Below are 25,269 nucleotides of genomic sequence, written 5' to 3'. Positions count from 1 at the left end.
AGATATATTAAAAAAACTAAAGATGGTTGCAGCCAAGGGAGCAGTTGTTTTGTTTGTATTTGTTCTTCATAGTGAAGATAGGCTTAGTACTTTAGTGTGTTAAAAAACTAAATACTGTATTTTAATGTTTCTCTGTGAGATTATGGTTACATAACAAGGAATTAACACAGATCCTTAAATTCAGGTTCAGTTTGTTAATGCTTTTTTTATTGTTGTGTCAATTGCAGGTTCCTGTGTAGTTAGAGATGCCACAGGGAATGTTAATGACACCATTGTCAACGAGCTGACAAATTGCACTGCTGCAGCCTGCAAACTAAACTATGACTTCTCATCCTGTCACTCTCAGGCAGGGGCAGAGTGTCACTATGGGCTGATGAACAATTTTCAGGTATAAAACTTTCTCCTTAGTCTGTGTAATTGGGCTTTGTGTTAGTTTTTTTTTCTTTGGTTGGTTTAGTGTTTTGTTTGTTTGTTGATATTTTCTTTGTGGTTTTTTGTTGTTTGTTTTTTGGGTGGTTTTTTGTGGGGTTTGGGGGTCTTTTTGTTTGTTTTGTTTGTTGTGTGGTGTTTGTGGGGGCTGTGTGGGTTTTGGGATTTTGGGGGGTTTTTTGTTGTTTTTGGTTGTTTTAGTTGGAGGATTTTTTTGTTAGGTTTTTTTGGGTTGTTGTTGCTTGGGCATATTTTGTCTGGTTTTTCCTTGGATTTGTTGGCTTGGGTTTTTTAGTTTCTTATTAGGAAAAGTCAGAGGCTAAATATACTCACCTCCATAATTACAAGTTTTATCTGGATTAGGTCTGTAGTACACTAGCTGGTATGCAAAAGAATGTATACATGTTGAAAACTCTTAGGTGTTTATATGCAGGTGGTATAAATATTTACTCTTTTTCTGTGTAAATTGCTTAGATTTAGGTGGTGGTGCTGCAGCTTTCTTTAGGAACCTGAATGTCATCATTCACTGGTGAGGGTAGATGTACTCATTTTTCAGTAGTGGTGCTGAGTAATCATAGGTAGCCTGTGTCAGTAATTTGTTTGCTAAATTTTTAAGTTTTTAGAAAATACACAGGTTATTTGAGACTGTTTTACATTATTCATGACAGCATCTTCTTTAATGGTAGTAAGGTAATGAATTTTCATTAAACACGATGTTACAGTATTTAAAAGTCCTCTACAAATTAAGGGATTCATAGTCTTTCACCACAGCCAACTGAGTTGTTCATGAACTACTGGTAAGAATTTGAAAAAATCCAAGGAAAATGAACTTAACTGCTCTCTAATTCAGGCTTGGTCTGTGGTAGTCACATTTTTGCCCAAAGTTTTCCTAACAGGTGTACAAAAAATTGGCTAGAGATTGAGCTGAAATCCACTGATAAAATTGTTGTAATGGAATAATGCGAGTATGTTGTGTGGTGCTAACTTTGTTCTTCTTCAGAGAAAGTCAGAATTGCTCTTGTAGGATTGACAAAATTGCAAAATATGATGACTTCCATTGTTTGTTTTAAGCTCAAAAGAACCATCATAATTGTCAGGTGCACAGCTGTGAATAGCCTGTAATTGGTTTCCTCTGGTTGTGTCTTTTAAGTCATGTTAAGGTTGTTAAAGGTTACTTGTATACAGAGTATTTCTGCCTCCCAAATTGTTTTTGCTTCTCTCTGTGGAAAAAAGAGTTGGTGTCAATGAGAAAAAGTCACTTTTAAGGCCAGAGGCAGCACAGAGAATGCAGCACCCCTCACACCCCCTGCTTTGTTGTAGTTTTGAAAACCACCTCCGTGAAATTTCATTTTTCTAACACCCAGTGGGACTCTCCCTTGCTGTTCTTTTTCTCTCACCCTCCCAGCTTTTGCTGTACATCTCTGGGAAGAGTCTGATTCTGTCTTCTCAGAAGATATCAGAAGGAAAATGTTTGTGTGAGAGAGGCTGTTTATCTAACGAGAAACTTGTCCATTTTGTAACTGAACTGCTCACAGTTTTTTATCTCTGAATGTTAGGTGTATGGAGAGATAATTCTTTTCATATGAGAGCATGGCGTGTGTGAGAAGGGGTCTGTCCAAGCTTGTGCACTTTTCAGGCTCAAACTTACATCTCTTTTCTGTATGGTAAAAACTGAGAACAAATAGCTGCACATACTAAAATTAATCCTTAAGGTGAGGGAAGATTGTTCAGTTTCTCTTCCAGCTTGTAAACACTCAGGTTCTGGGGTAGAAATTGCCAGTTTGAGTTCTGTGTAATGACTTTATCACTTCAGGACACTTTGTGCTACACTCAGTTCTTCTGGCAAAGAACTGACCTGAAGTTCTGCTGGGGCAGCTCAGGGTTTGGGTGTGTTCAGGCAGCAGATGGATGGCTTGTAGTATGATTTACCTGTGGAAATATTGAGTGAGAAACTCTTAAGTGAGGACAGTAGGTGAGACAAGCTTAGTCAGATCTTCCTAGTAAGACCATCTTTAGTTTCTGTTACAGTCAGTGAATTACAGATCCTCACAGGATTCTGATATTTCTGTTCAGTGTCAGTGGTCATTCTGTGCCCAGGCTGTCACCTGGTAGAAGAGGATTTTCCAAAATTTGCTCTGGGCTCTATAGCCTCAGCCTAGAGCTTCCCAACAAAAAGTTACAGCTTTGGGCAATAAAATGCAGATTTTTTTTTTTCTTTTTTTTCAACTGTGTAAGAAAGTAGCATGAAACTCAGTTGTTTTACTACAGCAGTTTTGTTTTGCTCCAGGGTGTTGGAACAAGGAACGAAATAGTCAAAATACAGTATTTCATGATCCTAATTGTTTGAAATTTAGGAAACTGCCTTAACTGTAAATGCCAGGCAGACATAATGAGGCCCTTATCAGCAGGAACTGTATGTCCGTGTCAGCGCACCAGTGGTTACAGGGCCACTCTGCCTTATTTTGTATGATTTTGCAGGCATGAAAATTTCAGTGCCATGGGTACTTGCCTTTGTGGGCTCCTTGGTTCATGGTCAGGAGGTCTGGATTGTGTTGGGGAGGGAGGGAGAGGAGTTCAACACCACAGCACACTGATTCTGCTGGATCAGGTTCTCCCTGTACTCTCCTAGCTTAGAGAAGCTTCCTAAAGTCTCTTAACCTAAGGCATAACTTGCTAGCTTTTAAAATGCCAAATGTTAATTGCATAGGCTTTGCTGGGATATCTCTCAAATTTATAAAACCAGTGTAATAGTCAAAAATAGAGAGTGTCAATAACTGGAGGCATTGGACAGAACCTAGAAAGAGAATGTAAAATATGAGGCAGTGTAGTAAATTGAAGGTATCAAAATAAAAACGTTTTACATATGGGAAGAAAAGTTGTGGAGACTTCTACACAGATTCATTCTATAATGAGGGAAGATTGATTAAGCCATCCTTGCAGGGAAAAAAAATTTACATGTTGCTTCTATAAAAATTATTCTGCACTTGTAAATTATGCTGCTATAGCAAAATTTTCTTTCTACAATAGTAGTAAAGCGTTTTTACACCCTTAAGTTTTACTCTGTTACATAATGTATGGTTGTTAGAAATTGCCACTTGAAACTGTAACTTCTTCTGTTGCTTATAAAATTAAATTAACCCAGGGCAAAGTAGGCTTCAGGAAATTCTCTCCATTTGTTACATTACTCTGACAGATACTTAACTTTTTTGCAACCTCAATTTATTACATTTCTCTTTTCAAGCAAGGCATGCCTTGAACTGACCAGTGAAACGTGATGTAGTGCACAGATTCAGCTGATTTGAGAGGCCCAGCAGCTTTGTCAGTCTGGTCTGGAGAAATCCACTAAATTTTACCATGAATTTAGCCCTAGTGAACAAAACATCATCAGTCATCTATACATTATGTCTGAGAACATCTGACCTAGTCAGATTTATTTAGACAGCAAGATTTTACAATGTCAGGTGACAGTAACTTTAAAACAGGAGACTTCTGCATGTTCGTTCTTGCCTTCCTTCAGTCATTCTCCTGATAATTTAAATGAGATTGCCAGGGTGAAAAAGTCAAGTAAGCAGTGCAAATGATGCAGAACCACATTGTGCTTAAAAAACACCCTGCTGGGTTTGGTCTGTTGACTAAAGTTCTTCAACATTGGCTGTCTTAAAGCAACTTTAGCTTTTCTTCCATAAAGAAAGGTATTCTATTAAACCATTAATGTTTTTTAATTACACAGTTGTGTATCATAATTCACATGACAGATGCAAAGCTGGATGCAACTATGGTACAGAAATAATCAGTAGAGTAGTGGAGTCCTAGAGTAGTTTGTGTTGAAAGGGACCTTAAAAGATGATTTTCCAATCCACATGCCATAGACAGGGGTGGCACTCACATTTTATAAATTCCCTCTTTTTTAAGGGCCCTTGAGGTACTGGAAGGTACCAGCTCATTACTCATCCAGCTTACCAAGGATTGCATATTTGACTTCTGTCACTGAGATTACAGAGATGTGCTGGGATTTGATCCTGGGGAGATAGGAAACACGTTTGTCTTGACCTTGTAGTTTAGATTGGGGAGAAAAATCCTAACTTAGAATGGTGGAGATTCTGAGAAGAGACAATGAACTTTCCCAAGATATGTTCCCCAGTTTCACTTGTTTTATCACTTAGGTTTTCTGAGACCATGTTAGTCAGCAATAGATTAGTTGAAATAGGTAACACCTTCCAAAGTATTTTACTTCCATTACTTCCTTCTAATCTTCTTATGAGCCCTTGAAGACTTCTGCCCTTGACAATCTGAGCTTCGAATTACAGCTACATTGTGTGAAAAGCTACCATTTCTTGTCCTGAAATCAGGATGCATTTGTATTCCCTGATGTCTCTAGTTCATTCATTTATATGAATGCGTGATATTCAGACAGCTTTTAAGTGAAGAATGCATGGTATTCTTTTTCTGTTTGTGTTGTTAATGGTGCAATCCAATTGTGCTTTTTCATGTATTTTTAAAAAAATTATTTTATTTTTCAGGTCATGAGCATGGTATCAGGATTTGCACCACTGATTTCTGCAGGTATTTTCTCAGCCACCCTGTCATCTGCATTAGCATCTCTTGTGAGTGCCCCTAAGATCTTCCAGGTAAGTAAGGGGAGAAAATGGTAATATTTTGAAGAATAATTAATTTTGAGTCATGAATTTTGGAAGGGGGCTCTGACATACTGCCAGTCACAATCCATATCAGATGGCATCAGTAGATGGTTCTAATACTGGTTGTTTAGAATGGGAGAACAGCTTGTTGCTGTTTCTTGAGGTTCCTGAGTGTGTTTTGCTCTACCTTCTTTTCAACTATTGAATCTCTATCTCTCTCTGTCTTTAATTGGGTTAAAAAAAGTTCAGTGGGGTGTCAGTTCTAGTGATGCAGAGAACTAGTGTGTATATTGGGCAAACTTTCCACTTCCTGAGACAATACAGTCTGTAAATAAAAAAAAGGCCTTTTGTGATTGTAAGACCCTAGTGAAGGAAAATAGATAGTTACTTACAGAATAGCAAAGCTGCTTCTAGCAGGTGGACATTACTGAAGGATAGAATAGTAGAAATGCAAAATGTCAAGATGCAAAGACAGGTGAGAGTAAAATTAGTCCACGATGGCTATAAACTATCAGGAAGTGTTCAGAAAGACAGTGTGCAATGGAAGACAGCATGCGTGTTGACTCCTGATTAATTTTTTTTTTTCTCCCCCTTAGGCTTTGTGCAAGGACAGCATTTATCCAGGATTTCAGATGTTTGCTAAAGGCTATGGGAAGAACAATGAACCACTGAGAGGATATATTCTAACATTTTTAATTGCTCTTGGATTCATACTAATTGGTTAGTTTGAAATTTTAGTAAATCTCAATCCCTTTTTGTCATTTAGAGAAAGCATTCCGATGCATATTGATGACAGGTCCTAGAGATGTAGTGCACAGCTTAATTCTAAGCCAGCATTCTAAATCTGGTTATTTTGAGGCTTATTTTCTCCCATCTTCTAAATACAACTATCTCAAGAACTGCAGTAACTTTTAACTGCACTTCTCTTTTTAACCACAGATGTCTGTCTTCAGGTACTACCAGTCAATAGAAATACATCCTTTACTTGAGGCAGCGTTAACATCTTGCAAATATGAGAGTTTGTTTCGGATATTTAACAATGACAGCTTCAGTAAAATACAAACTTGAATGAGCAATATTATTTAAAATGTGCTTTTCTGTGAAGTTGCAAGTGGTGGAGCTACTGCTGACACTGGTGTTGCTAAAGGTTGTCTAGATACAATTAATTACATGTGTTCTCTGTAGGTGGCAAACTAATTGTGCTGTGTCTGTCTATGTGCCAGTGCTTTAAACTGCTTTTTCCAATTTGCTCTGTCCTCTTTTGTCCTCATCTTGTCCTCTGCTTGAGGCAGAGCTACCCATGTTGGCTGGAAGCTTGATTGCAACAAGAAACTTGCAGACTAGGATGGCACATTCTGCATTTTGATCACTTTTTTATTTTTAAATGATGGTGAGAGTACACATACAAGTGTTTTGTACCATGCTGCCTCGAGGAAAGAAAGCATCAGGATTTTCCCTCTCACTGGTGGGGGTGTAAGCATGCATCATTGTTGTGATGGTGCTTGTCTGTAATATTAAAATCTTCTGGCATTCTTCAGAACCCAGTGTATTAGTGCACTGTTTGATCCAAACCCTGCTAGGAATGAAATTTTGTCGATTAATGATCTTTAGAAAGTATGTAGTGCTTCCAGAGTGCATCTAGAACACTTGCTAGTGCTTAAATTTTTGAAACTGAAAGCTACATTTCCTAACTATTAAAAGATAACTTGGTTAATAGGAGGTCATTGGCATAAAGCTCTGTCAGCAAAAAGATAAGCTGCATTTCCTCAGAGTATAACAGAAAATAAGATTCCTTGTAGCAGAATTTTTACTCTGTAATCTGCAAAGTCATTGGATGATACCTTTGATAACAGCCTGCATTTTTTTTTTTCCCATTTTACAGCCGAACTGAATGTCATTGCTCCAATTATTTCTAATTTCTTCTTGGCCTCATATGCCTTGATTAACTTCTCTGTATTCCATGCTTCTCTTGCAAAGTCTCCAGGTAGGAACTACATTTTAGGGGTGGGAGTTTAGCCTTGCAATTCCTTTATGCATAAATGCAATTTAAAAGGCTTTAAGATAAATTAAGGTTTAATTTAATTATTAAATTCGTATTTGATTCTTATGACATTAAAAGCTTAACACGTTGTATTCATGGGTTTTCTGAAATTTTGAGAACTGGGTGATCCTGTAGGGTTTGAGGGTTACTGATTTTGTCATCTTTGCTGAGGGAGCACAAGATAATCCAGAATTTATTCAGAAACTCGGGAAGAAAGCTTCCTTGCTAATTCAATAGCTGGTGCTGGCTAACTACCCTTATGTTGTCTTCAGTTTGTTAATGTGTATCATCTTCCAGTCCTGAAGAAACAGGAATTGCTGGTGGTATTGCCACATTTTTATAGTCTTTAGTGGGAGTTTGGTTAAACTACAGGGATAGGCCAAAACCTGGTGCTTGCAGAGCAAATGTACATTATACCCAGTCCACGTGCAATATACTGGAATAACTCCCTTAAAAGCTTCTTAAGTTACTGAACTGGTGGGTTTATTTTTTTTTTATTTTTTTGTTTCTCAGAGGGTGGATATAAGTTTGCACAACAGTTCTAACTTTACTGATTGTACATTTAATACACTTGTTATCCTTGGATGTGTTTGTGAAGTTGTGCATGTGCATACCCGATTTTGGATAAACTTGTGGCAAATAACGTAAAACACTGGCAGTCCGGTACTTTGATGTACCCAAGTTCTGTTTGGACATACCTGTCCTTTTCTTTTTCATGTAGTAAGAATTTTCATGTGAAAACAGTAAAAATGCACAACTAAAAACAGTAGTATGTAAGAAACTGAGGTATGAGATGATGATTTATGCTTCACTACCTTTGAAAGAAAAAGCTATTGCCTAAAGTTCTTGGAGCTTGATTCAATAGACATACTGGCACAAGCATCCTCATAGGGGGCAAAATTAGGAGCATTTACATACCTGTGTGAGAATGATGCAAATTCATTTGAAAGGTGTTGGAAAATGGAAAGCATAAGTGTGCCAGTCTGCATTTTGTACATCACTGAAACTCAGATGTTCATTTGTAATGGATGCAGAATACCAGGGAAGGGGGAAAAGTACAGTGCCTTCCTTCTCTTGTAGTGTTGTTTAAATTAATTTTCCCCCTCTTTTTTCTACCCTCCAAAATTTTATTTTGACTAGGCTGGCGCCCTGCTTTCAAGTACTACAATATGTGGATTTCTCTCATTGGAGCTATTCTATGCTGCATTGTAATGTTTGTCATTAATTGGTGGGCAGCACTTCTAACCTATGTCATAGTCCTTGGGCTTTACATTTATGTCACTTACAAGAAGCCAGGTATGTATAGGGAAATATTTTGGTTCTGGAGTGGGGAAAGAAGGGAAAAAAGTGATGGCCTTGGCAGGGAAAACCCCCAGCAACTTCTTTCTGTTTGGACCACTAGATTAAATTTCTGTTTTAGGTTTTTTAGTTGTGATTAAATTGACATTTTCCTGCACAGTCACTGCTTCCCCCTCCTCCCAAATTATGAAGATGCCACTTGGGCATAAATGTCTAAATGAGAATTGGAGGGAAAAGTGCATATGAAAAATGGTAAATTCATTGTGGCTATCAAGTACTGGAACAAAAAGATGATAGTGGGATCTTCCTTTTCCTCATAAAAATAATAATCTGCTTAAAGGATCTGCTTAATCTAGCAGTTTTCCACTGCAGGTATCTGACTTTGTTTTGAGATTCAGTTTTTTTCTTTGCTGTAGTATAAAATAACCCAGCACAGTATTTTTTCCTCAAGTGGTGTTCTTTTGACTGTGAAGTTGCTGTGGTCTTTGAAATGTGGACATAAAGAAGTCAGTTACTCCCTTCTTTAACTTTTTTTGCTAAGACTTCTACAAAAATGTTATCTTTAAATATAATTGCCTGTTAAGCTGTAGGGTTGTTGACTGGCATTGTATAAAATGCAGCAAGGTGTAGCCTAAATCTCTGGGTTTAGTCAGTGTTCAGCATTCATGTTGTGATCACGTAGTTTTACAATGGACAACTGCAAATAACACACTGGAACCTCAAATCTTCCAACAGATGTGAACTGGGGATCCTCAACTCAAGCCTTGACGTACCTGAATGCACTGCAGCATTCCATTCGACTCTCAGGAGTGGAAGATCATGTGAAAAACTTCAGGTGACGCTTAAAAACAGGGAATTTTGTGTTCACTAGGCTGCTGTCATGCAGTTTTACTGTCAAGGTTTCCATTAGGTCCATGTGCCTCTCCTGTGATTTATCCAAGTAAATGGAATTACAGATGGAGTGGGGTTCTTAGTACAGGTGCCATCCTCAGAGGTTATGGATAGCCTGGCAGCAGCACTGTTTTCAACTAAGCATCCATGAAAATTAAATGGAGCAGCCAAGGAGATTGAGAGATTGCTTAGAGGATTTCGTATGATATTACGTATTAATTATGATGATTATGAAAAATTATCACCTGTAATGAGTTCTGAAGTTTGGACACTTCCTCTTTTAAAACTGACTTAAAAGTTGGTTTTGACTTACTTGCACGAGGTTGGCTCTGCCTTCTGAAGGAAAGTAACGTAAAAATGAGCATATGATTCCAGTTTTTCTGCTGGACACAGAAGAATCTAAGCTACAAAATGCAAGGGATGTGATTTACCAGTGGGGAAGAAAAACTTAATCCTTCTGCCTTAGTCTTGTCTAAAATCTGTTCTTGAACTTTTTAAATGTGTAGATTTTCAGATGTAATGGGATTACTAAATTTTCATGCAATTAGTCATACTCATAGATCTGCTGACAGTTAGGTAACAACTGATCTTTTCTTTATTTAACATAGTCTTATAAAACTGGATGAGTTTATTACATTTGCAGTGATGAATATGTTGTTATGGATAATATTTGGAAAAAAACTTTTTTCTGTTGATAAAAAAGCCCCAGAACTCCAGATTAATTCCAATTCCAATCTTCTTTTTTCCCCTCATAATTCTAGACCTCAGTGCTTAATTATGACAGGTGCTCCAAATGCACGTCCAGCTTTGCTTCACCTTGTCCATGCTTTCACCAAGAACGTGGGCTTGATGATCTGTGGCCATGTACATATGGTAAGTTTATTCTGTCTTTACTTTTTAAAGTTACTTTATTGGTGTTTTTCTTCTCTCTGCTTTGGGGTTTGGTTTTTTTAGCCTGTTTGACTTTGTTTCTGACTCATGTTTAAATTTTGGTTCGATTATTTGTTTGGTATTTTTTTAAGTGAAAGCATCATTAGACATAAAAAAAGTGCACGAAGAAATTTACTGGTAAGTTTTGCTAATGCATGGGTCATCATTATTCCAGTTAGGCATACTACAGGGGAAAATTTGTAAAATATCAGTACCTTTGATTATTTGATGCTTAAATGCTGAAGAACTCTTTACTTCTAATTGAAGTGAATATTGGGAAATTGATTCCCTTGTAGAGTTCTTAAGCAAATCAAGTTAATCCACACACAGATACTTTCTTAAGCAGCTTTTAATTTCTGTCTATATAAACTTAATATTTCAGTGAATATCAAAGGCCAAACTGAGGTAAGATATCCCAGATGTAATCACTGCCTTTTAAAAGTAGGGCTATACAGAAAAGAATAAGGTGGTGTCATCCTTCTCCTAGGAAAGCAACTGAAGATTTTTTGGGAGCATACCTTTTCCCTGTTTAAAATGCCTTTCTTACAGGAAGGGTGGCACTGCCTCATTCTTCAGTAGCTTTGACATTTGGTTAAGTCTGTGTCCTTCTACAAAAACTGGGCTTCTGTGTTCCTGATGACATCTCGTCCTGTATTCTGCATTTTGATGTCCAGAAGGAGCACAAAAGATTCACCCCAAGAGAAGTAACATAAAGGAGTTATTTAGAGGAGGTGACTTTGACTGCAGGATACAAATACTCTCATAAAGTGTAATATTAAGTCATCCTGCATCTGTGTATATTTCTTTGCAAAGCCCTTTCCTTTTAAAACTGTTAATGCTTTGAAGGAGAAGCGTATGCCACCCCCTGGGAAAGAGGGTTGTGCTCTGCAGGAACAAGATTGCTGAAGTTTGAGCAACCCTTTTCCTAAAAATGGTGAAAGTTTTTCAGTTTTTGGTGCTGATAGTGCCTGATGTTTTGTGGTTTGGGGTGGTTTTGATAGTATGCAAGCATGTTTTGAGGCTCTCTTGAGTTTGAACTAGTTTCCAGCAGTGGCACTAAAATATTGGGAGGGGTTGTTTTTTTTTTACTCCCATTACTTATATTCCAAATTCTTGTTCCCTCCCCTCTTACTATTTCCTTTTTTTGAAAGGGTCCTCGGAGGCAAGCCATGAAGGAGCTGTCAACTGATTTGGCTAAATATCAGAGATGGTTAATTAAAAACAAGATGAAAGCTTTCTATGCACCAGTGCATGCAGAGGACTTGAGGGATGGAGGACAATACTTAATGCAGGTATTTTTAAAATAAAAGTTAAAGTGCTCAAGATGCACATCAAAATGAGAAGGGGCTTATATTTTGAAAAATGTTCCTTTTGCAGAATTATCTTAAAAGCTTTGATGAAAAGTGCTTTATTATTCTCTTAAGCAGAAAATAGAACCTTTAGTTCAGTAACGTGTTATTTTATAAAATCGTTCTTCTTCTTCTTCTTAGGCTGCTGGTTTGGGTAGAATGAGACCTAACACCCTTGTTGTTGGATTTAAGAAAAACTGGAGACAAGGTGATATGAGAGATGTTGAAACCTATATCAATTTATTCCAGTAAGTAGAAAACACACAAAGTTTTGGCTGCTATGTTCCGTTTCAGTATGTTTGGTAGTAAGAAAGATCTTAGTTACATGAAGTCTCTTTCAAGTGGACCTGGATTTTTCCCTTCAGCAGTCTTCCTTGGGTATTTTCTGATACGGAATTAATAAGCAAGTCTGTACAGTTTAAGCAGATTAGAAATCTCCATAATAACTTTCTGTATCTAAAAAGAGTTGTGGCAGAGGTCTGAGGTTTGAGAGCTGCTGTCTGAAAAGGAGGAGAAATACTTTACTCACAGGATACACAGCACTGACACCCAGACTAGAACAGAAAGGAGAAGAGAAAGGAAATCCCAGAGTAACTTGACAGTACTGAAAGGCAGACCAGTTGTGGCTGAAAAATTTAATAGTAACTTGTGTTGCTGCCCAGACAAGGTAAAAACTTGTTTGGGTAGCACTTAAGGTTAATTTCTTTTTTTTTTTTTAATTTTGCATACAGAGAGGATTTTGTGTTCAGCTCAAGTGTTGGTTAACCCACTTCCTTTGTGCTTTATATTTCTCATTTTCTGTGCTTTTAAAGGAGAGAAGATGGGGCTTTAGGCTATAGATGCAGATATTAGAAAAGGACGTTAAAAAGTCATCTCACCCAGGTCTTTCAGAGAAAAGCAGGGGCACCAAATACAGTAGAAAAATAAGGAAACACATTGGTTAGTTTTTCTTTTTTTCCCATTTTATTTTGGGATGGCTTTTGCAGGAAGATCTGTCAAGGTCAACAAGTCATGTGGTTCTCCACATCCCTAAAGAAACCTCAGGAGGTAATAACTGCAGGTCAAATGTATTTCTGGAAAACTAAAAGTTTCTGAAGCACACAATAGAAACACATCTAATCTCTACAAATCTAACACATTAAACAATGAAATTAAAATGTTCACTAATAGACAAAACAAATCGACCTCAATTTTTCTTGCACTTATTACAGAATACATTGACACTTCAAACATTTCTAATCAAATCTCACTGCTTCTAAAGGGAAATGTTTAATTTGTGAAATCCTGAGAAATTTCTGTCTGTGGAAATGATATGGGAGGGAGTTCTCTGATTTATGGTTGTTTGTAATAAACGAGGTATTTATATGTAAAGGCTTGTGATTAATGACTAATGCAACCTGTATTATATGGTTAAGATCTTTTTCGTGTCTTATATTTTAGGTGGTGGGGTTGTTACTAACTTTACTCCACTTTTACTCAGCAATTTATGCAGGGATTTTGCCCTTTTCAAAGAAGAAGGGGAAGTTCTGCCTCTTTATTTTTGACTGGAGAGGGTTAGTGAGTTTCAACTTTATCAGATGTAATGGGAGTAGACACATCATAGCTAACTTACAGCTAATGTGATATTAAATTATATCATCTTAGGTGTTTTTAATACCCAAATGTTTTGGGAAGATGTCAGCAATCTTTAGTTCTCAGATCAAAAAGATCTATTCATATCCCTTTTTTGATGGATTGAGATAACACCAAGAAATACAGATTTTTATCTTACTATCTGTGCAGAACTTGAGTGACCTATTATTGCTGATTTTATTTACTCACTGTTTACACAGTGGAGAGAGGGAGGAGTAGGTATCCTTTCTAAATACTGGTTTTCCTAAAATGAAGTTCAGTTAATGTTTTGGAATTGAAATTGATGTTCTAAAGCAAATTTTTAATTTGGGACTTCCCAACAGCACTGCTTAATCACTGGAATTTGTTCAGGGAGGGTGCATTTTTCATTTGGGGGGAAAAAAAAAGTTGTAACATATTTTATTTTTGTCCCTTTTGTTTAGTGATGCCTTTGATGTTCAGTATGGTGTAGTTGTCATCCGTCTCAAGGAGGGCCTGGACATTTCTCACCTTCAGGGCCAAGGTATGACTTTACTTTGTTCCATCTGGTGAATTTGCTGTTCTAATTTCCTTCTAAAACTGCATTTTAAAAATACTAAAGCTCAGTAAAAAAAATCAACAAAATACCACTGCTGTGGTACACAAAAATTCAGTGAAATTAATAAGTCTGAACTGTAAGATAGTGACCTATGGTCAGCAGCAGAACTTGGGTTTTCTGTGTTTCACCTTTTTTGTGTTTGCAAATTGCATACAGCTGCTTCCAGAAGATCTGCTACTTTCCTGAAACTAATTTGTGATGCTGGCAAGTTGGCATCAAGTATTTGGGGCTCAAGCCCAGAAATGATGAAAATCATAACAAATATTGCACTCTGCAGGAACTCCACTGCATGGGTTGCCATCCCCTACACAGACTAGTTTAGAGACTGAGTAGTCTGCCTCAAATTTGGGAAGATTTTCTGTGCTTTCTGAGTAGTGTTCTTAAGTGGAATGGTGTAATTTTAGTAAAATTCCAAGGCTGCGAGCTTTGGTGCAGCTGTCCTGATTTGATAATGTGTAATTTGTTTGTGGCTTGCTCCATGAGGAGAAGTGGCACAAGAAGAGGCATCCCCCTGAAAGAGGAGGTTCCTTCACTGGAAAAGATGAATGTTTTAGTATTAGGAGAGAGTCAGGGAGTCTGTCACCATGTGCAGGGGGACAGAGGAGTGTGAGAAAAGGCAAGGAGTGAACCTGCAGTGGAAACAACACTGCTGAGAAAACTGGGAATGTAACACCAGGGTGTCAGAAGGATCTTGGTACCCACTGGGGACTGTGTGAGTTTGCATCAGCTCTGACAGCTGCTCCACAGAAGCCAAACCTGGAGAAAAATCTCACTTGGAAGTGATACAGACACACTTGTTCTGTGCCCTGCCTAAGGCTCATCTGCCTCTTGGTGTTAAAAGCAGAAGCAGGAAACATTTCACCAAGAGATTTTTTTTTGTCTTTTCATCTTCTAGCTGTAGTTCCACAGTGTTACCTAGCTCTGTTTTTAGACTCTGGGCATGCAATCAACAATCACAACGTGGAAAAATAACAGAAAATGACAGCTCTGCTCAGAGGAGGAGCCTCTTTGTGCTCTGTAGAAGTTCACGGAATACTTCTGTGTTGCTTTTTCTCCCTCCTGACCTCTTTGCTGTGGTGTAACAGTTGCAGCACCGTGTAATTAATTTCAAACCGACTCAGTATAGTGGCACACCTCTGTTGATACTATATGTAGCAATTCAGTGGTTTCTAATGGGTCTTTTGCTTTCACAAAGATTTGCTGTCATCCCAAGAGAAGTCTCCCTGCACCAAGGATGTGATAGTAAAAGTGGATTACAGCAAGAAGTCTGAGACAGACACTTCCATAGCTTTTGCTCCATCATCCAGTGAAAGAACTCCCACTCCACGCAAAGGTAACTGCTAGGCAGCAATGAGCCTTGAATTCTCACTCTTTTTCTCTCTGATTCCTCCTCAGTTCCTCTCTCTCTTTGCCCAGGGATTATTTAGGGGATTTTTTAATCTGTGGAATAGAAGTGTTACGCTTTTATAGATGCTGATGTCTGATCTCTTAAGTACTTGGTATGTAAAATAAGTATTTGTTTCTAGTCCCCTAAATAAACCAGGTGATAGGCAATGACTTAAACTCAGTTAAAAAAAATCATTTTGAGAGACAGTAAAAAATGCTTGAGAAATGTGCCCCACATCTGTATGTTACGAGTGCTTGGAAGGCTGCTAAATTTATGGAGGCTTGTTCATTTCGGACTAGAATATTATGTGCATATTAACAGATACAAATCATTCAAGATACTTTGACATGACAATAAACAACTTTACTCTTCTCTTACAAAGTAAAAGACTCAATAGTTAGTTGGGTAGTGGAGGTATATATAGTTTTTTTGAAGTACAAATGAATCTTAGGATTTGGTAGGCTGCATTTGTGTGCTTTTCTCTGTGCAAAAAAACACGCTTCATTTCATATCTTTGTTTTCCAATTTTTTTAAATTTGCATTTGTATTGTGTTCATTAACATCACAAAGGAAATTAACCTTTTTATTTTGTCTTTAAAAACCTTCCAGAGGAGGATGACGATGGAAAGACTCCAACACAACCACTGTTGAATAAAGGCAGGCATTTTCCATCTTTTTGTGTTAAATCATTCTTTCACATTGTTGATTTCAGTTTTCCTTTTGTAATTCTTTCTACACCTAAGTACCAGAGAGGAAAATACCGACCATGCAATGTTTATTTGTTTCTTCATATCTGCTTTAGAATGTGATTCACCCTTAGGGACTAGGCTGTGAATAAAAAAGCAGCATTGTGGAAATTCCCAAAAGTTGCTACTGAGAAAGGATTATGCATAAGTGTTGAAATTAAAAAAAAAAAAAAAATTAAAAGCTCTTCTCTTGAAGTAACATTTGAAATGTATTCAGGATCTTTCTGCCCTCTCAGTTTTGTATCTCAGGTGTCTGTCTGGGTCCTTGCTTGGTTCAGGAAATACCCTTTGATGGGATAGTGGAAATGCTTTCAGCTTACTGACTATATCTGCCAAAGTCACAGTTGTTGCTCTGTGATTTGGAAATAATTCAATATCCTGAAAATTAAGGCTGTAAGTACAGCTACTCAGTGAGGTGAACTTGTTGAAATAATGCAAAATAGTCCTTCAATTCAGCATTTTGAGAAGTTAACTGAGCAGTTTTCACTTCCTCGTTTATTCCAGACTTGTTCTGAGTTAATCAGGTATTTTTTGTCTTAATTGCAATTCATCTGAACTGTTTTGACATTTTCTTCTTAATTTCAGCAGCTAGAAGCTTTTGTGTTTTATAATGGAAAGTGAGATTATATCTTGAAGCACAAGATGGCAGTTTGGAAGAAGTCCCAGTATGCAATAAAGTAGTATATTAATGTAAATCAGTCACAGATGTGCTCTAAATTTTAAAAATTCCTAATAAAATAAGGACAGAGACGAATGTCAGACTCCTGGCTCTTGCTCGGACTGAGGTTTTAATTAAGAGAAAGAGCTTAGGGCTTCTTTCCTGCAGTTCAAAAAAGAATATCTGTATTATTCCAACTGAAAATGCTATTATTGTCTTGTTCTCAGTAAATCAAGTAACTTTGTTATGTAAAACAGTGCTTTTTGCGAAAGGGCCCAATATGAACAAATAGCTTTTAATTTCATCACGTGCTTAAAGAAAGCTGGATTTAAGGAAAGAATGGCTCAGGACATGACATTTACTTGTGAAATCAGTTACCTACATATTTTTAGGGAAATTCTGTCATTTGAAAGAGGTAGAGTACATGACCTAAAGCTGCAGCAAAGTTAAACTGTCCAGGCAAATATTTATGTGAAGATCTTAGTCATCCTTTATTTCTCAGATTCCTGATCAATTACTTCACTGCTGAAATTATGAGTCTCTAGACATCTTGAATACCAGTTCAGATACCCTAAATACCTATATACAGTTCAGCTTATATCCAGTGAATCAAAATTTGGAGTTGGGTTGGGAGGCATAAAGGAAAATTTTTGATTTTAAAAGTACGTATATTGCAAAATATTAAGACTTGCATTTGATGATTTTCAAAGTGATTAAGCAAAACACTTCATAACCAAAATTTCACCATGTATTTTTTACAGATTCAAAGAGCTCTCCCTTAAACTTGGCTGACCAAAGACTCCTTGATGCCAGTTCTCAGTTCCAGAAGAAACAAGGCAAGAGCAATATTGACGTCTGGTGGCTCTTTGATGATGGAGGTAATGTGCTTTATAGTTTAAAAACCTTTAGATGTTGATATTGGAACACTTCTGGATTAGTTGTTAATAGATGCCTGTCAGTCAGTTCATACAAAATCTGTACTATTTCACAAAGCACAATTTTCTTAAGCTGTCTCAAATTCTGTTCAAAACACAGGTTTGACACTGTTGATTCCTTACCTTATCACAACCAAGAAGAAGTGGAAGGACTGCAAGATCAGGGTGTTCATTGGTGGAAAAATAAACAGGATTGATCATGACAGAAGAGCGTAAGTTTGCCCTAAGAATTCCATTTCAAATGCTAATAGAGCATCTTACACGCTGGATTACTTTCTCTTCCTACTTGCCTTATTTCTGTTGTTCTTTGCTGGAGGTGTGATCATATCCTGTTGCCTTTCTCAAAAAAAGGTTTCGTTTCTCCCAGATTGTTTTTGGATGAGTTACTTCAGACTAATTTTTCTGCTATGTTATCTGGCACTGTTGTCAAATATTTTCTGAGATTATCTTCATGAGAGAGCTCTTCTCTTATTGAAAGCTGTAAAAGTGGTTGGGTTTTTTTTCCAAAGCATATTGTTGATTTACAGTCATATGCCAAGTCAGTTTGATTTTTGTCCTTATTCCATTTAAGATGGCATTTTCTACTTCTTAAACCAGTTTTTATTACCAAATATCTATCTGTTTAACCCATGAAATAGTTAAAACTGTGATCATGTATAAAGGCTTTTTTTTTTCTGATGCAGGATGGCTACTTTGCTCAGCAAATTTCGGATAGACTTCTCAGATATTATGGTCCTTGGGGATATTAATACTAAGCCAAAGAAAGAAAAGTAAGTCTCAAAACATATCTTGTTCATTGAATTTGTGATGTCTAAGTTAGAGCACTTCATTCTTTCCTACATAACTTATGGTACAGAAATTCCTGTGTTACTCAGTATTTCACAAAATGTGGGAAATTAACTAACAATAACTCCCATGTCCAGGAATACAGAAATCTGTATTTTTTGAATCTCTGGCCCTGAGGGTGTAATACTAAATTCAGAAGAATGAAGTTTAAAAGAGTACCTGAATTGTCTGGAGCAATCTTCTTTAAGAAGAGAGATGTTCACCGAAATTTATATGATCTGAATCTCATAAAGTCTTGGTTTACTGTAACAAAGTTTGGTCTTGAAATAGTCTGATTTGGGTGCTTTTTTTTTTTTTTTTTTTGCGTCTCCTTTTTTAACTTTCTTGGACTTCTAATGTACACAGGAATGCTCATATATATGATATTTCTTACTTTAAAGTTCCAAAAACCATTAATTGTAGGTGGCTTTCAGCACAAATTTGGAACAGAATGTGTGTGATCTAAAAATACCCTCTTTTGCCATTATCCTCTTTCCCTTCAGGCCTTCTTGAGTATGCTGAAGTTGTAAAAATATCTTTTATATGGGCTTGCATTTATCTGAAATCCTTGATATGCCACGGAATTTGGGCAGTGTTATTTTAGAACTTGGCTAAATGCTTAAGTTAATGAGTTCTTTTATACCCTTTTTAATATATTTTTTAAGTCTATAGAACATCTTGAGCAACTAAAACAAAGTAAAACAAAATATTTCTGGCATTCTGGTGGATATTCATCTTCCAGGAGCCTGCTGCTGTGAAAGGTGTAAACTCTGGAGTTTATTTATGCATCACAGCTGAGATCTGAGAATCATGTGGAATTATTTTTGTTTAATAGAAATGATCCATGAGTTGCTTCTTCTGAGAGCATTTTTCTTTCTGTCTCTATGGATACATCCCCACAATATATCCAAAATATTTCTAAATACCATTTAGGTATTTACAACAGCTGGAAACTAAGTGGAGGATTAATTTTTACCAGTTGCTGTGCTGTATAATAATGTTATTATTAGATCTCCTTTTTGCTCAGCCAAAGAATAGCAGATCACATTTGTTTTCTTTCTTTTGATTGAGGTGAAGTCATTGTACAGTAAAGACCACCAAGGGTAAATAAAAGATGTTTTGTTTGTAATGTGAGTGTTTCCTGGAGGAACTGTAGGTGAAAAAAGTATGGTTATGTGAATTCTTCTTTCTAGCAGAAATTAATTCCTCCTTGATCTTCAGAAGGTTTTATTCTGAAGTTCTTGCTCTAAAGTCCTGGTAAATTCCAAGTATTCATATTCTTACAAGTGCAGCAGGAAAACTGAGTTAGAGATCTGTGGTTTATTCATTTGAACGTGGCTCCTGGACTGTACTGGAAAGACATAAAAGAAGCAAAGTAAAAAGATGAAAGCCAGAATCCTAACAGTAATGGCATGAGACTTGATAGCTGGTTTTTACTGTAATATCAAAGTTAGTTCTGAAGAACCTGCTCCTAGTTATTGTCCCTTTTTTAAGGATAGTACTGTTCAACTTCTGAAATTCAAGGTAAATTTCTGAACTGAGTAAAACTTTAACTGTGTGGTGAATTGTTTGTTGAATCACAATGTCTGCAAGTGTAAAAAGCTGATTTGATATTCTAAGTAAAACAAGCAGGGGAAAAAACCCTTCAGTTTGTTTTTACGTAGCAATAAAACAATTCCTGATACCATGAAAATAACTTTTGACTCAATAAAAACTCACATCTTCTCTAATGTTTGTTCATTTAATCCTTCCAGTATTGCAGCTTTTGAGGAAATGATAGAGCCCTTCCGACTTCATGAGGATGATAAAGAACAAGAAGTTGCAGATAAGATGAAGGAGGATGAGCCATGGAGGATAACAGATAATGAGCTTGAGCTTTACAAAACAAAGGTTCTGTATTTTGTAGAGTGTTACTTCAGTTAAAACTTCCTTCTACTGCATTTGTGTTTGTGATAACAATGAGTTAATTCCTTTTATTCTCTCTCTTCCAAACCAGTTTTTATGAATAGCAGATAAAAAGTAACATCTAAAACCATTTAGATCGTTCACAAAAGCAAAAAAATTCTACATTTGAATATGAACAGGAGCCAGACTGCTTTCCTACAGTGTTTCAGCAGTTAGTTTAGAATCATTTAGTCTATAGCCAGATGTTTGTGACCATTTTTTTTTTTTTTTTTTAAACCAAGCTAATGTTTTTTGCTTCATTATTTTTTAAAATCTCCACTAAAACCAAATGATGCTTTGTGGTGCAGAGGAGCAGTTAAAGGCTTGACATCTTTCCCAAGCTGTTGTGCACCATAGAGACACAAAAGTATTTCTTCTCAGGTGTTTCTTTGTATGAGAAAATAAATTGCATCCTGTGATGGGATGATCCTGTAAGCACTTGGCTTACTTGCACATTCTGAGCTTGCTGCTTTCTTTTTTCCCAGCCTTACAACCACAGTTTTTTTGATAATGAGTTTCCACACTGAAGTGGAAGTGCCTGCTTGTTATTAATTACTCATTTCAGCTGGTCTTACTGCTTTTTCTTTGTTTTTATTTTTTCTTTAAGATTTTTTTTAATGGGATAGTTTTTAAATATAGTTTTTAAATAAAAGCTGTTCCTAACAAGTTTCATTTTATTCACAGACTTACCGACAGATTAGGTTAAACGAGTTGCTGAAGGAACATTCAAGTACGGCTAACATAATTGTCATGTAAGTAAATTATTTTGATTTGTGGTGTTACCTGAATTGATACGGAGCTGTAAATCGAAATATAAATGTAAATATAGATCAGGAACAGGACTTTGCCTTGGCATTGAAGTATGGAAATATTTGAGATTTCAGTGCTGACTGTATTTATTTATTTATTAGAAGTATTCTGCTGAAGAAACAAATATGTTTTTTAGTGTTTTGCTTTTGATTGTACTGCTTTAGTTGGTCACCTCCACATTTGTGGTGCATCTCAGGATTCTCACGTTCTTTTTACTCCTGTGTGCAGTTACTCCTCTCTTCTCAAGTCCTTCCTTTGATTTCATTTTCTAGAGGATCTCTCTAGATAAAATTAAGTCATTATCTTGCTCACAGATTTTTGGGGGATTGCTTTTGGTGTGAGCAAACAAGAGGCACATTGTAGGTTTCTTACTGCTCTATTTTAAAATGTCCTCAGCTGAGGAGGATTCTGCATGAAGCTGCCTGAGTATTAAATGGTGTCAACAGGCCAAAAGCGAGGGGAAATGGATGTAAATGCCTGTGATCTTTAAGATACAAACTCTCAACTCATGAATTCCGAGGGGGGCGAAAAAGTAAGATTTAAAAGATTAGGAAATCTGGCTTAAAATTTAGATCTTTCTCGAATCATCTGTGTTGTTTGTTGTGATGTGACTTGTACGTGGGCAGGTTTTTCAAAGCTGTTTCCCTTGTGGCTTGCAGGAGCTTGCCAGTGGCCCGGAAAGGGGCAGTTTCCAGTGCACTGTACATGGCCTGGCTGGAAGCTCTCTCTAAAGACCTGCCACCAATCCTCCTTGTTCGTGGGAATCACCAGAGTGTCCTCACCTTCTATTCCTAAGAGTGCTGCCCGTGGCTCAGCCGTGATGAAATGGTACTGCAGTGCCCAGGGGAGAGTGACTGCCGTGGTCTCTAGTTCATTAACATCACAAAGGCAAAAAGTGACTCTTCTTTCACTGTTTCACTGACTTGAAAGCACACAAGGAAAGTCACTGTATTTCTAAAGTTGTGACATCTTCAGTTTTATTCTATATTTTCTGTAATTTAATCTTGCTTAATGGGGGAGGATTCCTTGTTAGACTGAAGAACAAGACGAGATTTTTTTGTTTGCTATTTGAATAGCAGCAATAAAATGTTGTATTTTTGATCAATGAAAGGATTATAGATTTATAAAAGCCTTTTAGCCTTGAGGTGCCTTCTGAAATTAACCAAATCTCACCCATACATCCTATTTTGTAAATTTATATAGAATGTCAAAATCTGCCTTCAACTAAGAGTTTCGATCAGACTTCCTTTAGTTTTTAGTCTATTCCATATTACAATAAAAATGAATGCTGCTTTTCAGTCTTCCATTGAGCTATTAGTTCTTAGTACTGTATGTTTTCTATCATCAGAAAGTTTTTTGGTTTGTTGTTTTCTTTGTTTTTTTTTTTTTTTTTATTATTATATCTGTTAGATTTAAAGGTGAGAATTGGGGCAGGTCAGTTGAACTAAAGCAAATCCCTGATGTTGCTGTCACTAAGTTTTGTAACAGTTAAAATGAAACTAATTCTGCCTGTAGAGAGGGTTCTTTTCCTCAAACTTGATAGTGTGTACTACTTTGGTCGTCGTCTGAGACAGCTAATTTTATCTACCTTGGCAGAGGGTAGTGTCCTCTTAGTCTTAGCTCTGCTGTGAAATAAAGCTTATCTTGCTGGCTGAGGCTTTTTATCTTAATACAAATTGGAAGAAGATAAAAGACCTGTCCTAGTTCTTGGCCTCTTATATTTTAGTGTCACTTTCAACTTATTTTTGAAACAAAACTCGACTTAAGGCTTGAATGGGGATAATATAAGCAATGTGATGCTATCTAACAGAAAACAGTAAACACTATGTGGAGTTGTGCTATCCAGTATGAAATGTAAAAGCTGCAGTTCTCTCGCATTTTTCAACAAATGGTTAAATGGACCACTAAGTTCTTAGGGGAGATGTTTTTAGGTCAATTCATTCAGTTGTCAGAAAATAAATTTATGAGTCTTATTAAATAATACTCAGGTTTGATTGTCTAGCAATTTTGATCTATTCCACATCCTTCTTTATACATTTTCTATGTTCAATAAAGAAACTGCCAGTCTTGTGTGCCCTTTCATTGTATATTTTGGAAACTTCATAATTTAGTCTACTACAAGCACCTGCAAAAGAAATTTCACTTGAGCCTTTGTATAAAGGTTAGCAATGTGAACTGTTTTTTAAATTCCTAATATTTTTTTGATAGAAAGGATTGCCTAAAAACATTTCACAAGCTTTTGATATTAGCATTGGACATGCTACTGGATCAGTTTACCAGTGGGTGAGTGACTTTCATTTAAGGATGCACAGAAAAGGTTTTTGGGGTTTGGTTTTTTTTTGTTGGTGGTTTTTTGTGTTGGGTTTTTTTTTTTTGTTTTTTTTTTTTTTTTTTGGTTGGTTGGGTTTTTTTTGGTTGTTTTTTTTTGTTTTGGTTTTTTTTGTTGTTTGTTTGAGGGTTTTTTTTTTTCTTTTTTAAAATTTTTTTTGCTAAATACAGGATCAAATTGAAATGTAACTGTTCCTTTTGAGGGAGGAAGTATAATCATTGTGTGGCAAGGTAGAGCTTCAACTTCTCGTGATTAAAGACAAAAAAATACACTGTGCAGTGTACACTGTCAAGTTCTTGGTAAACTGCGAAAAATCCTTCTTTTTTTTTCCTCTTAGTTTGCTGTTTATGTCAATTGGATTTGAGACTGTGGAATCATTTCACTCTTGAAAAACTTCTAAGAAAAACAAAACATGCATGTCTTGCTGCTAAGTGTGAGATAACTGATGCCAGCATGAACCCAGCTTGTTATGATAAAACGTTGTAAGACGAGACAGACAGTGTGGGGTCAAAGCAATGTTTCCTTCCAGGTGAGGGGATGTGGATCAAACTTACCAACATAAACATCCCAGGTTTTACAGTGTTTTGTAGGGGATAAGGTTGTCACATTGTGCATATGGAATCATTGCCACATTTCTCCTTGTTTTGTGGGTAGCATTCTTTTGAGCAGATGGACAGTATGGCATGGACTTAGTGCTGCTATCTTTAAAAAAAAAAATACAAAAACAAAACATGCACAGGTACACTTACTTAAAAAAGGTTTATTTGCCCATTCAGGAAACCATTGCTTGTGATCTGTAACACAACACGGAAACCAAATGAAGTATATGTGTATACATGCATATATGTGTATAAAATTATATAAAGTATATCTAAATATGCATAATGGGGATAGTTAAGGTCATGTCTGTGAAATACCATAGGATGCTTTTCACATGCACTCTCAGGAGTCCACTAATGCTAGGCATGAGGGCAAGTTCCAAGATTGTTTGCTCACTTTAAATTTGAACAGTTAATGGTAATTGTCTGCAACAGATGTCAGTTAGTGGCAGTCACTCCAACTCCTGCTTTGATTTTGACGCCAAATTTACTTATGTTCCAATCATCATTAATTACGTGGAGAATTAAATCACTTACACATGGCAATTCATACCTTCTTATAGATTAGGTTCCTTTGTATGGATTTAGAAGGACAGTAATAGCTGGTGAAAATCAATTATTTATTTGTTCACTTGTATTTAGGTTTCCTTTTACATACATTCTTTTTATATGCTTTTTTTCTGACATTACATATTTAAAAAAATAACTAAAAATAATTTAAAAGATTTGAGCGTTAGTGGGTCGTGGCCCACTTGGTTTGAGGATGTAAGATTTGACACTGTACTGTAACTGTCCCACACAAATGCTTTTCTAATGTTTTAACGTAATTATTGCAGTTAATACTTTGTACCAGGGGGATGTCACTGCAATAAAAGAAATGAATTCAATACAACTCTCTTGTCTAACAAAGCCTTTTTTTTTTTTTCTTATTTTGGTGGTGGGAAGGGAATAATGTTCATAATTCAACAGGTTAATGCTGAATTTGGTTCCTGATATGGATACGCTTATTGCATCCATCTGATAATTACCTTTGTAGTGGGATTTGCAGAGGACCAGAGAAAGCAATTCATGTGTCTGACACAAGGCCAAAATCATGTTGTTTTTTGGGTAGTAATGTTTGCCTCTAGAACGTCTAGGAACAGCAGTCATTGCATAGGAAATTAACCGTGTAGAATTTGCTGTGGCAGCACAGACCCATCCTCAGCCCCTGGTGTGTCTCAGCTTCAGTGGTGGTATCTGAAAATCGGTTCC

At 36.6% G+C, this 25,269-nt stretch overlaps 1 protein-coding gene across 3 annotated transcripts in view; it reads left to right on the top strand.

Moving 5' to 3' along the window:
- The window catches only part of SLC12A2 (solute carrier family 12 member 2), a 52,904-nt gene extending 27,994 nt beyond the window's left edge, over positions 1-24,910 (top strand). For 2 of the 3 annotated variants that reach the window (XM_014891902.2, XM_088157391.1), the window contains exons 10-27: positions 228-388; positions 4,950-5,057; positions 5,663-5,786; positions 6,949-7,050; positions 8,248-8,403; positions 9,142-9,241; positions 10,059-10,170; positions 11,379-11,519; positions 11,718-11,824; positions 13,631-13,710; positions 14,981-15,118; positions 15,782-15,829; positions 17,338-17,454; positions 17,612-17,723; positions 18,195-18,281; positions 20,091-20,226; positions 20,965-21,032; positions 21,750-24,910. In XM_014891902.2, coding sequence (XP_014747388.1) covers positions 228-388; positions 4,950-5,057; positions 5,663-5,786; positions 6,949-7,050; positions 8,248-8,403; positions 9,142-9,241; positions 10,059-10,170; positions 11,379-11,519; positions 11,718-11,824; positions 13,631-13,710; positions 14,981-15,118; positions 15,782-15,829; positions 17,338-17,454; positions 17,612-17,723; positions 18,195-18,281; positions 20,091-20,226; positions 20,965-21,032; positions 21,750-21,885 — 2,033 coding nt within the window. In that variant the 3' untranslated portion in view covers positions 21,886-24,910. The remainder of the gene's footprint in view (positions 1-227; positions 389-4,949; positions 5,058-5,662; positions 5,787-6,948; positions 7,051-8,247; positions 8,404-9,141; positions 9,242-10,058; positions 10,171-11,378; positions 11,520-11,717; positions 11,825-13,630; positions 13,711-14,980; positions 15,119-15,781; positions 15,830-17,337; positions 17,455-17,611; positions 17,724-18,194; positions 18,282-20,090; positions 20,227-20,964; positions 21,033-21,749) is intronic. The other variant, XM_088157390.1, reaches the window with a different exon arrangement.
- Positions 24,911-25,269: the final 359 nt, after the last annotated feature.

Source organism: Sturnus vulgaris, chromosome Z, assembly GCF_052056855.1.
Source record: "Sturnus vulgaris isolate bStuVul1 chromosome Z, bStuVul1.hap1, whole genome shotgun sequence".
Lineage (NCBI taxonomy): Eukaryota > Metazoa > Chordata > Aves > Passeriformes > Sturnidae > Sturnus > Sturnus vulgaris.
The sequence above is the reverse complement of the archived record's forward strand: the minus strand, read 5'-3'. Positions and strand labels throughout refer to the sequence as shown.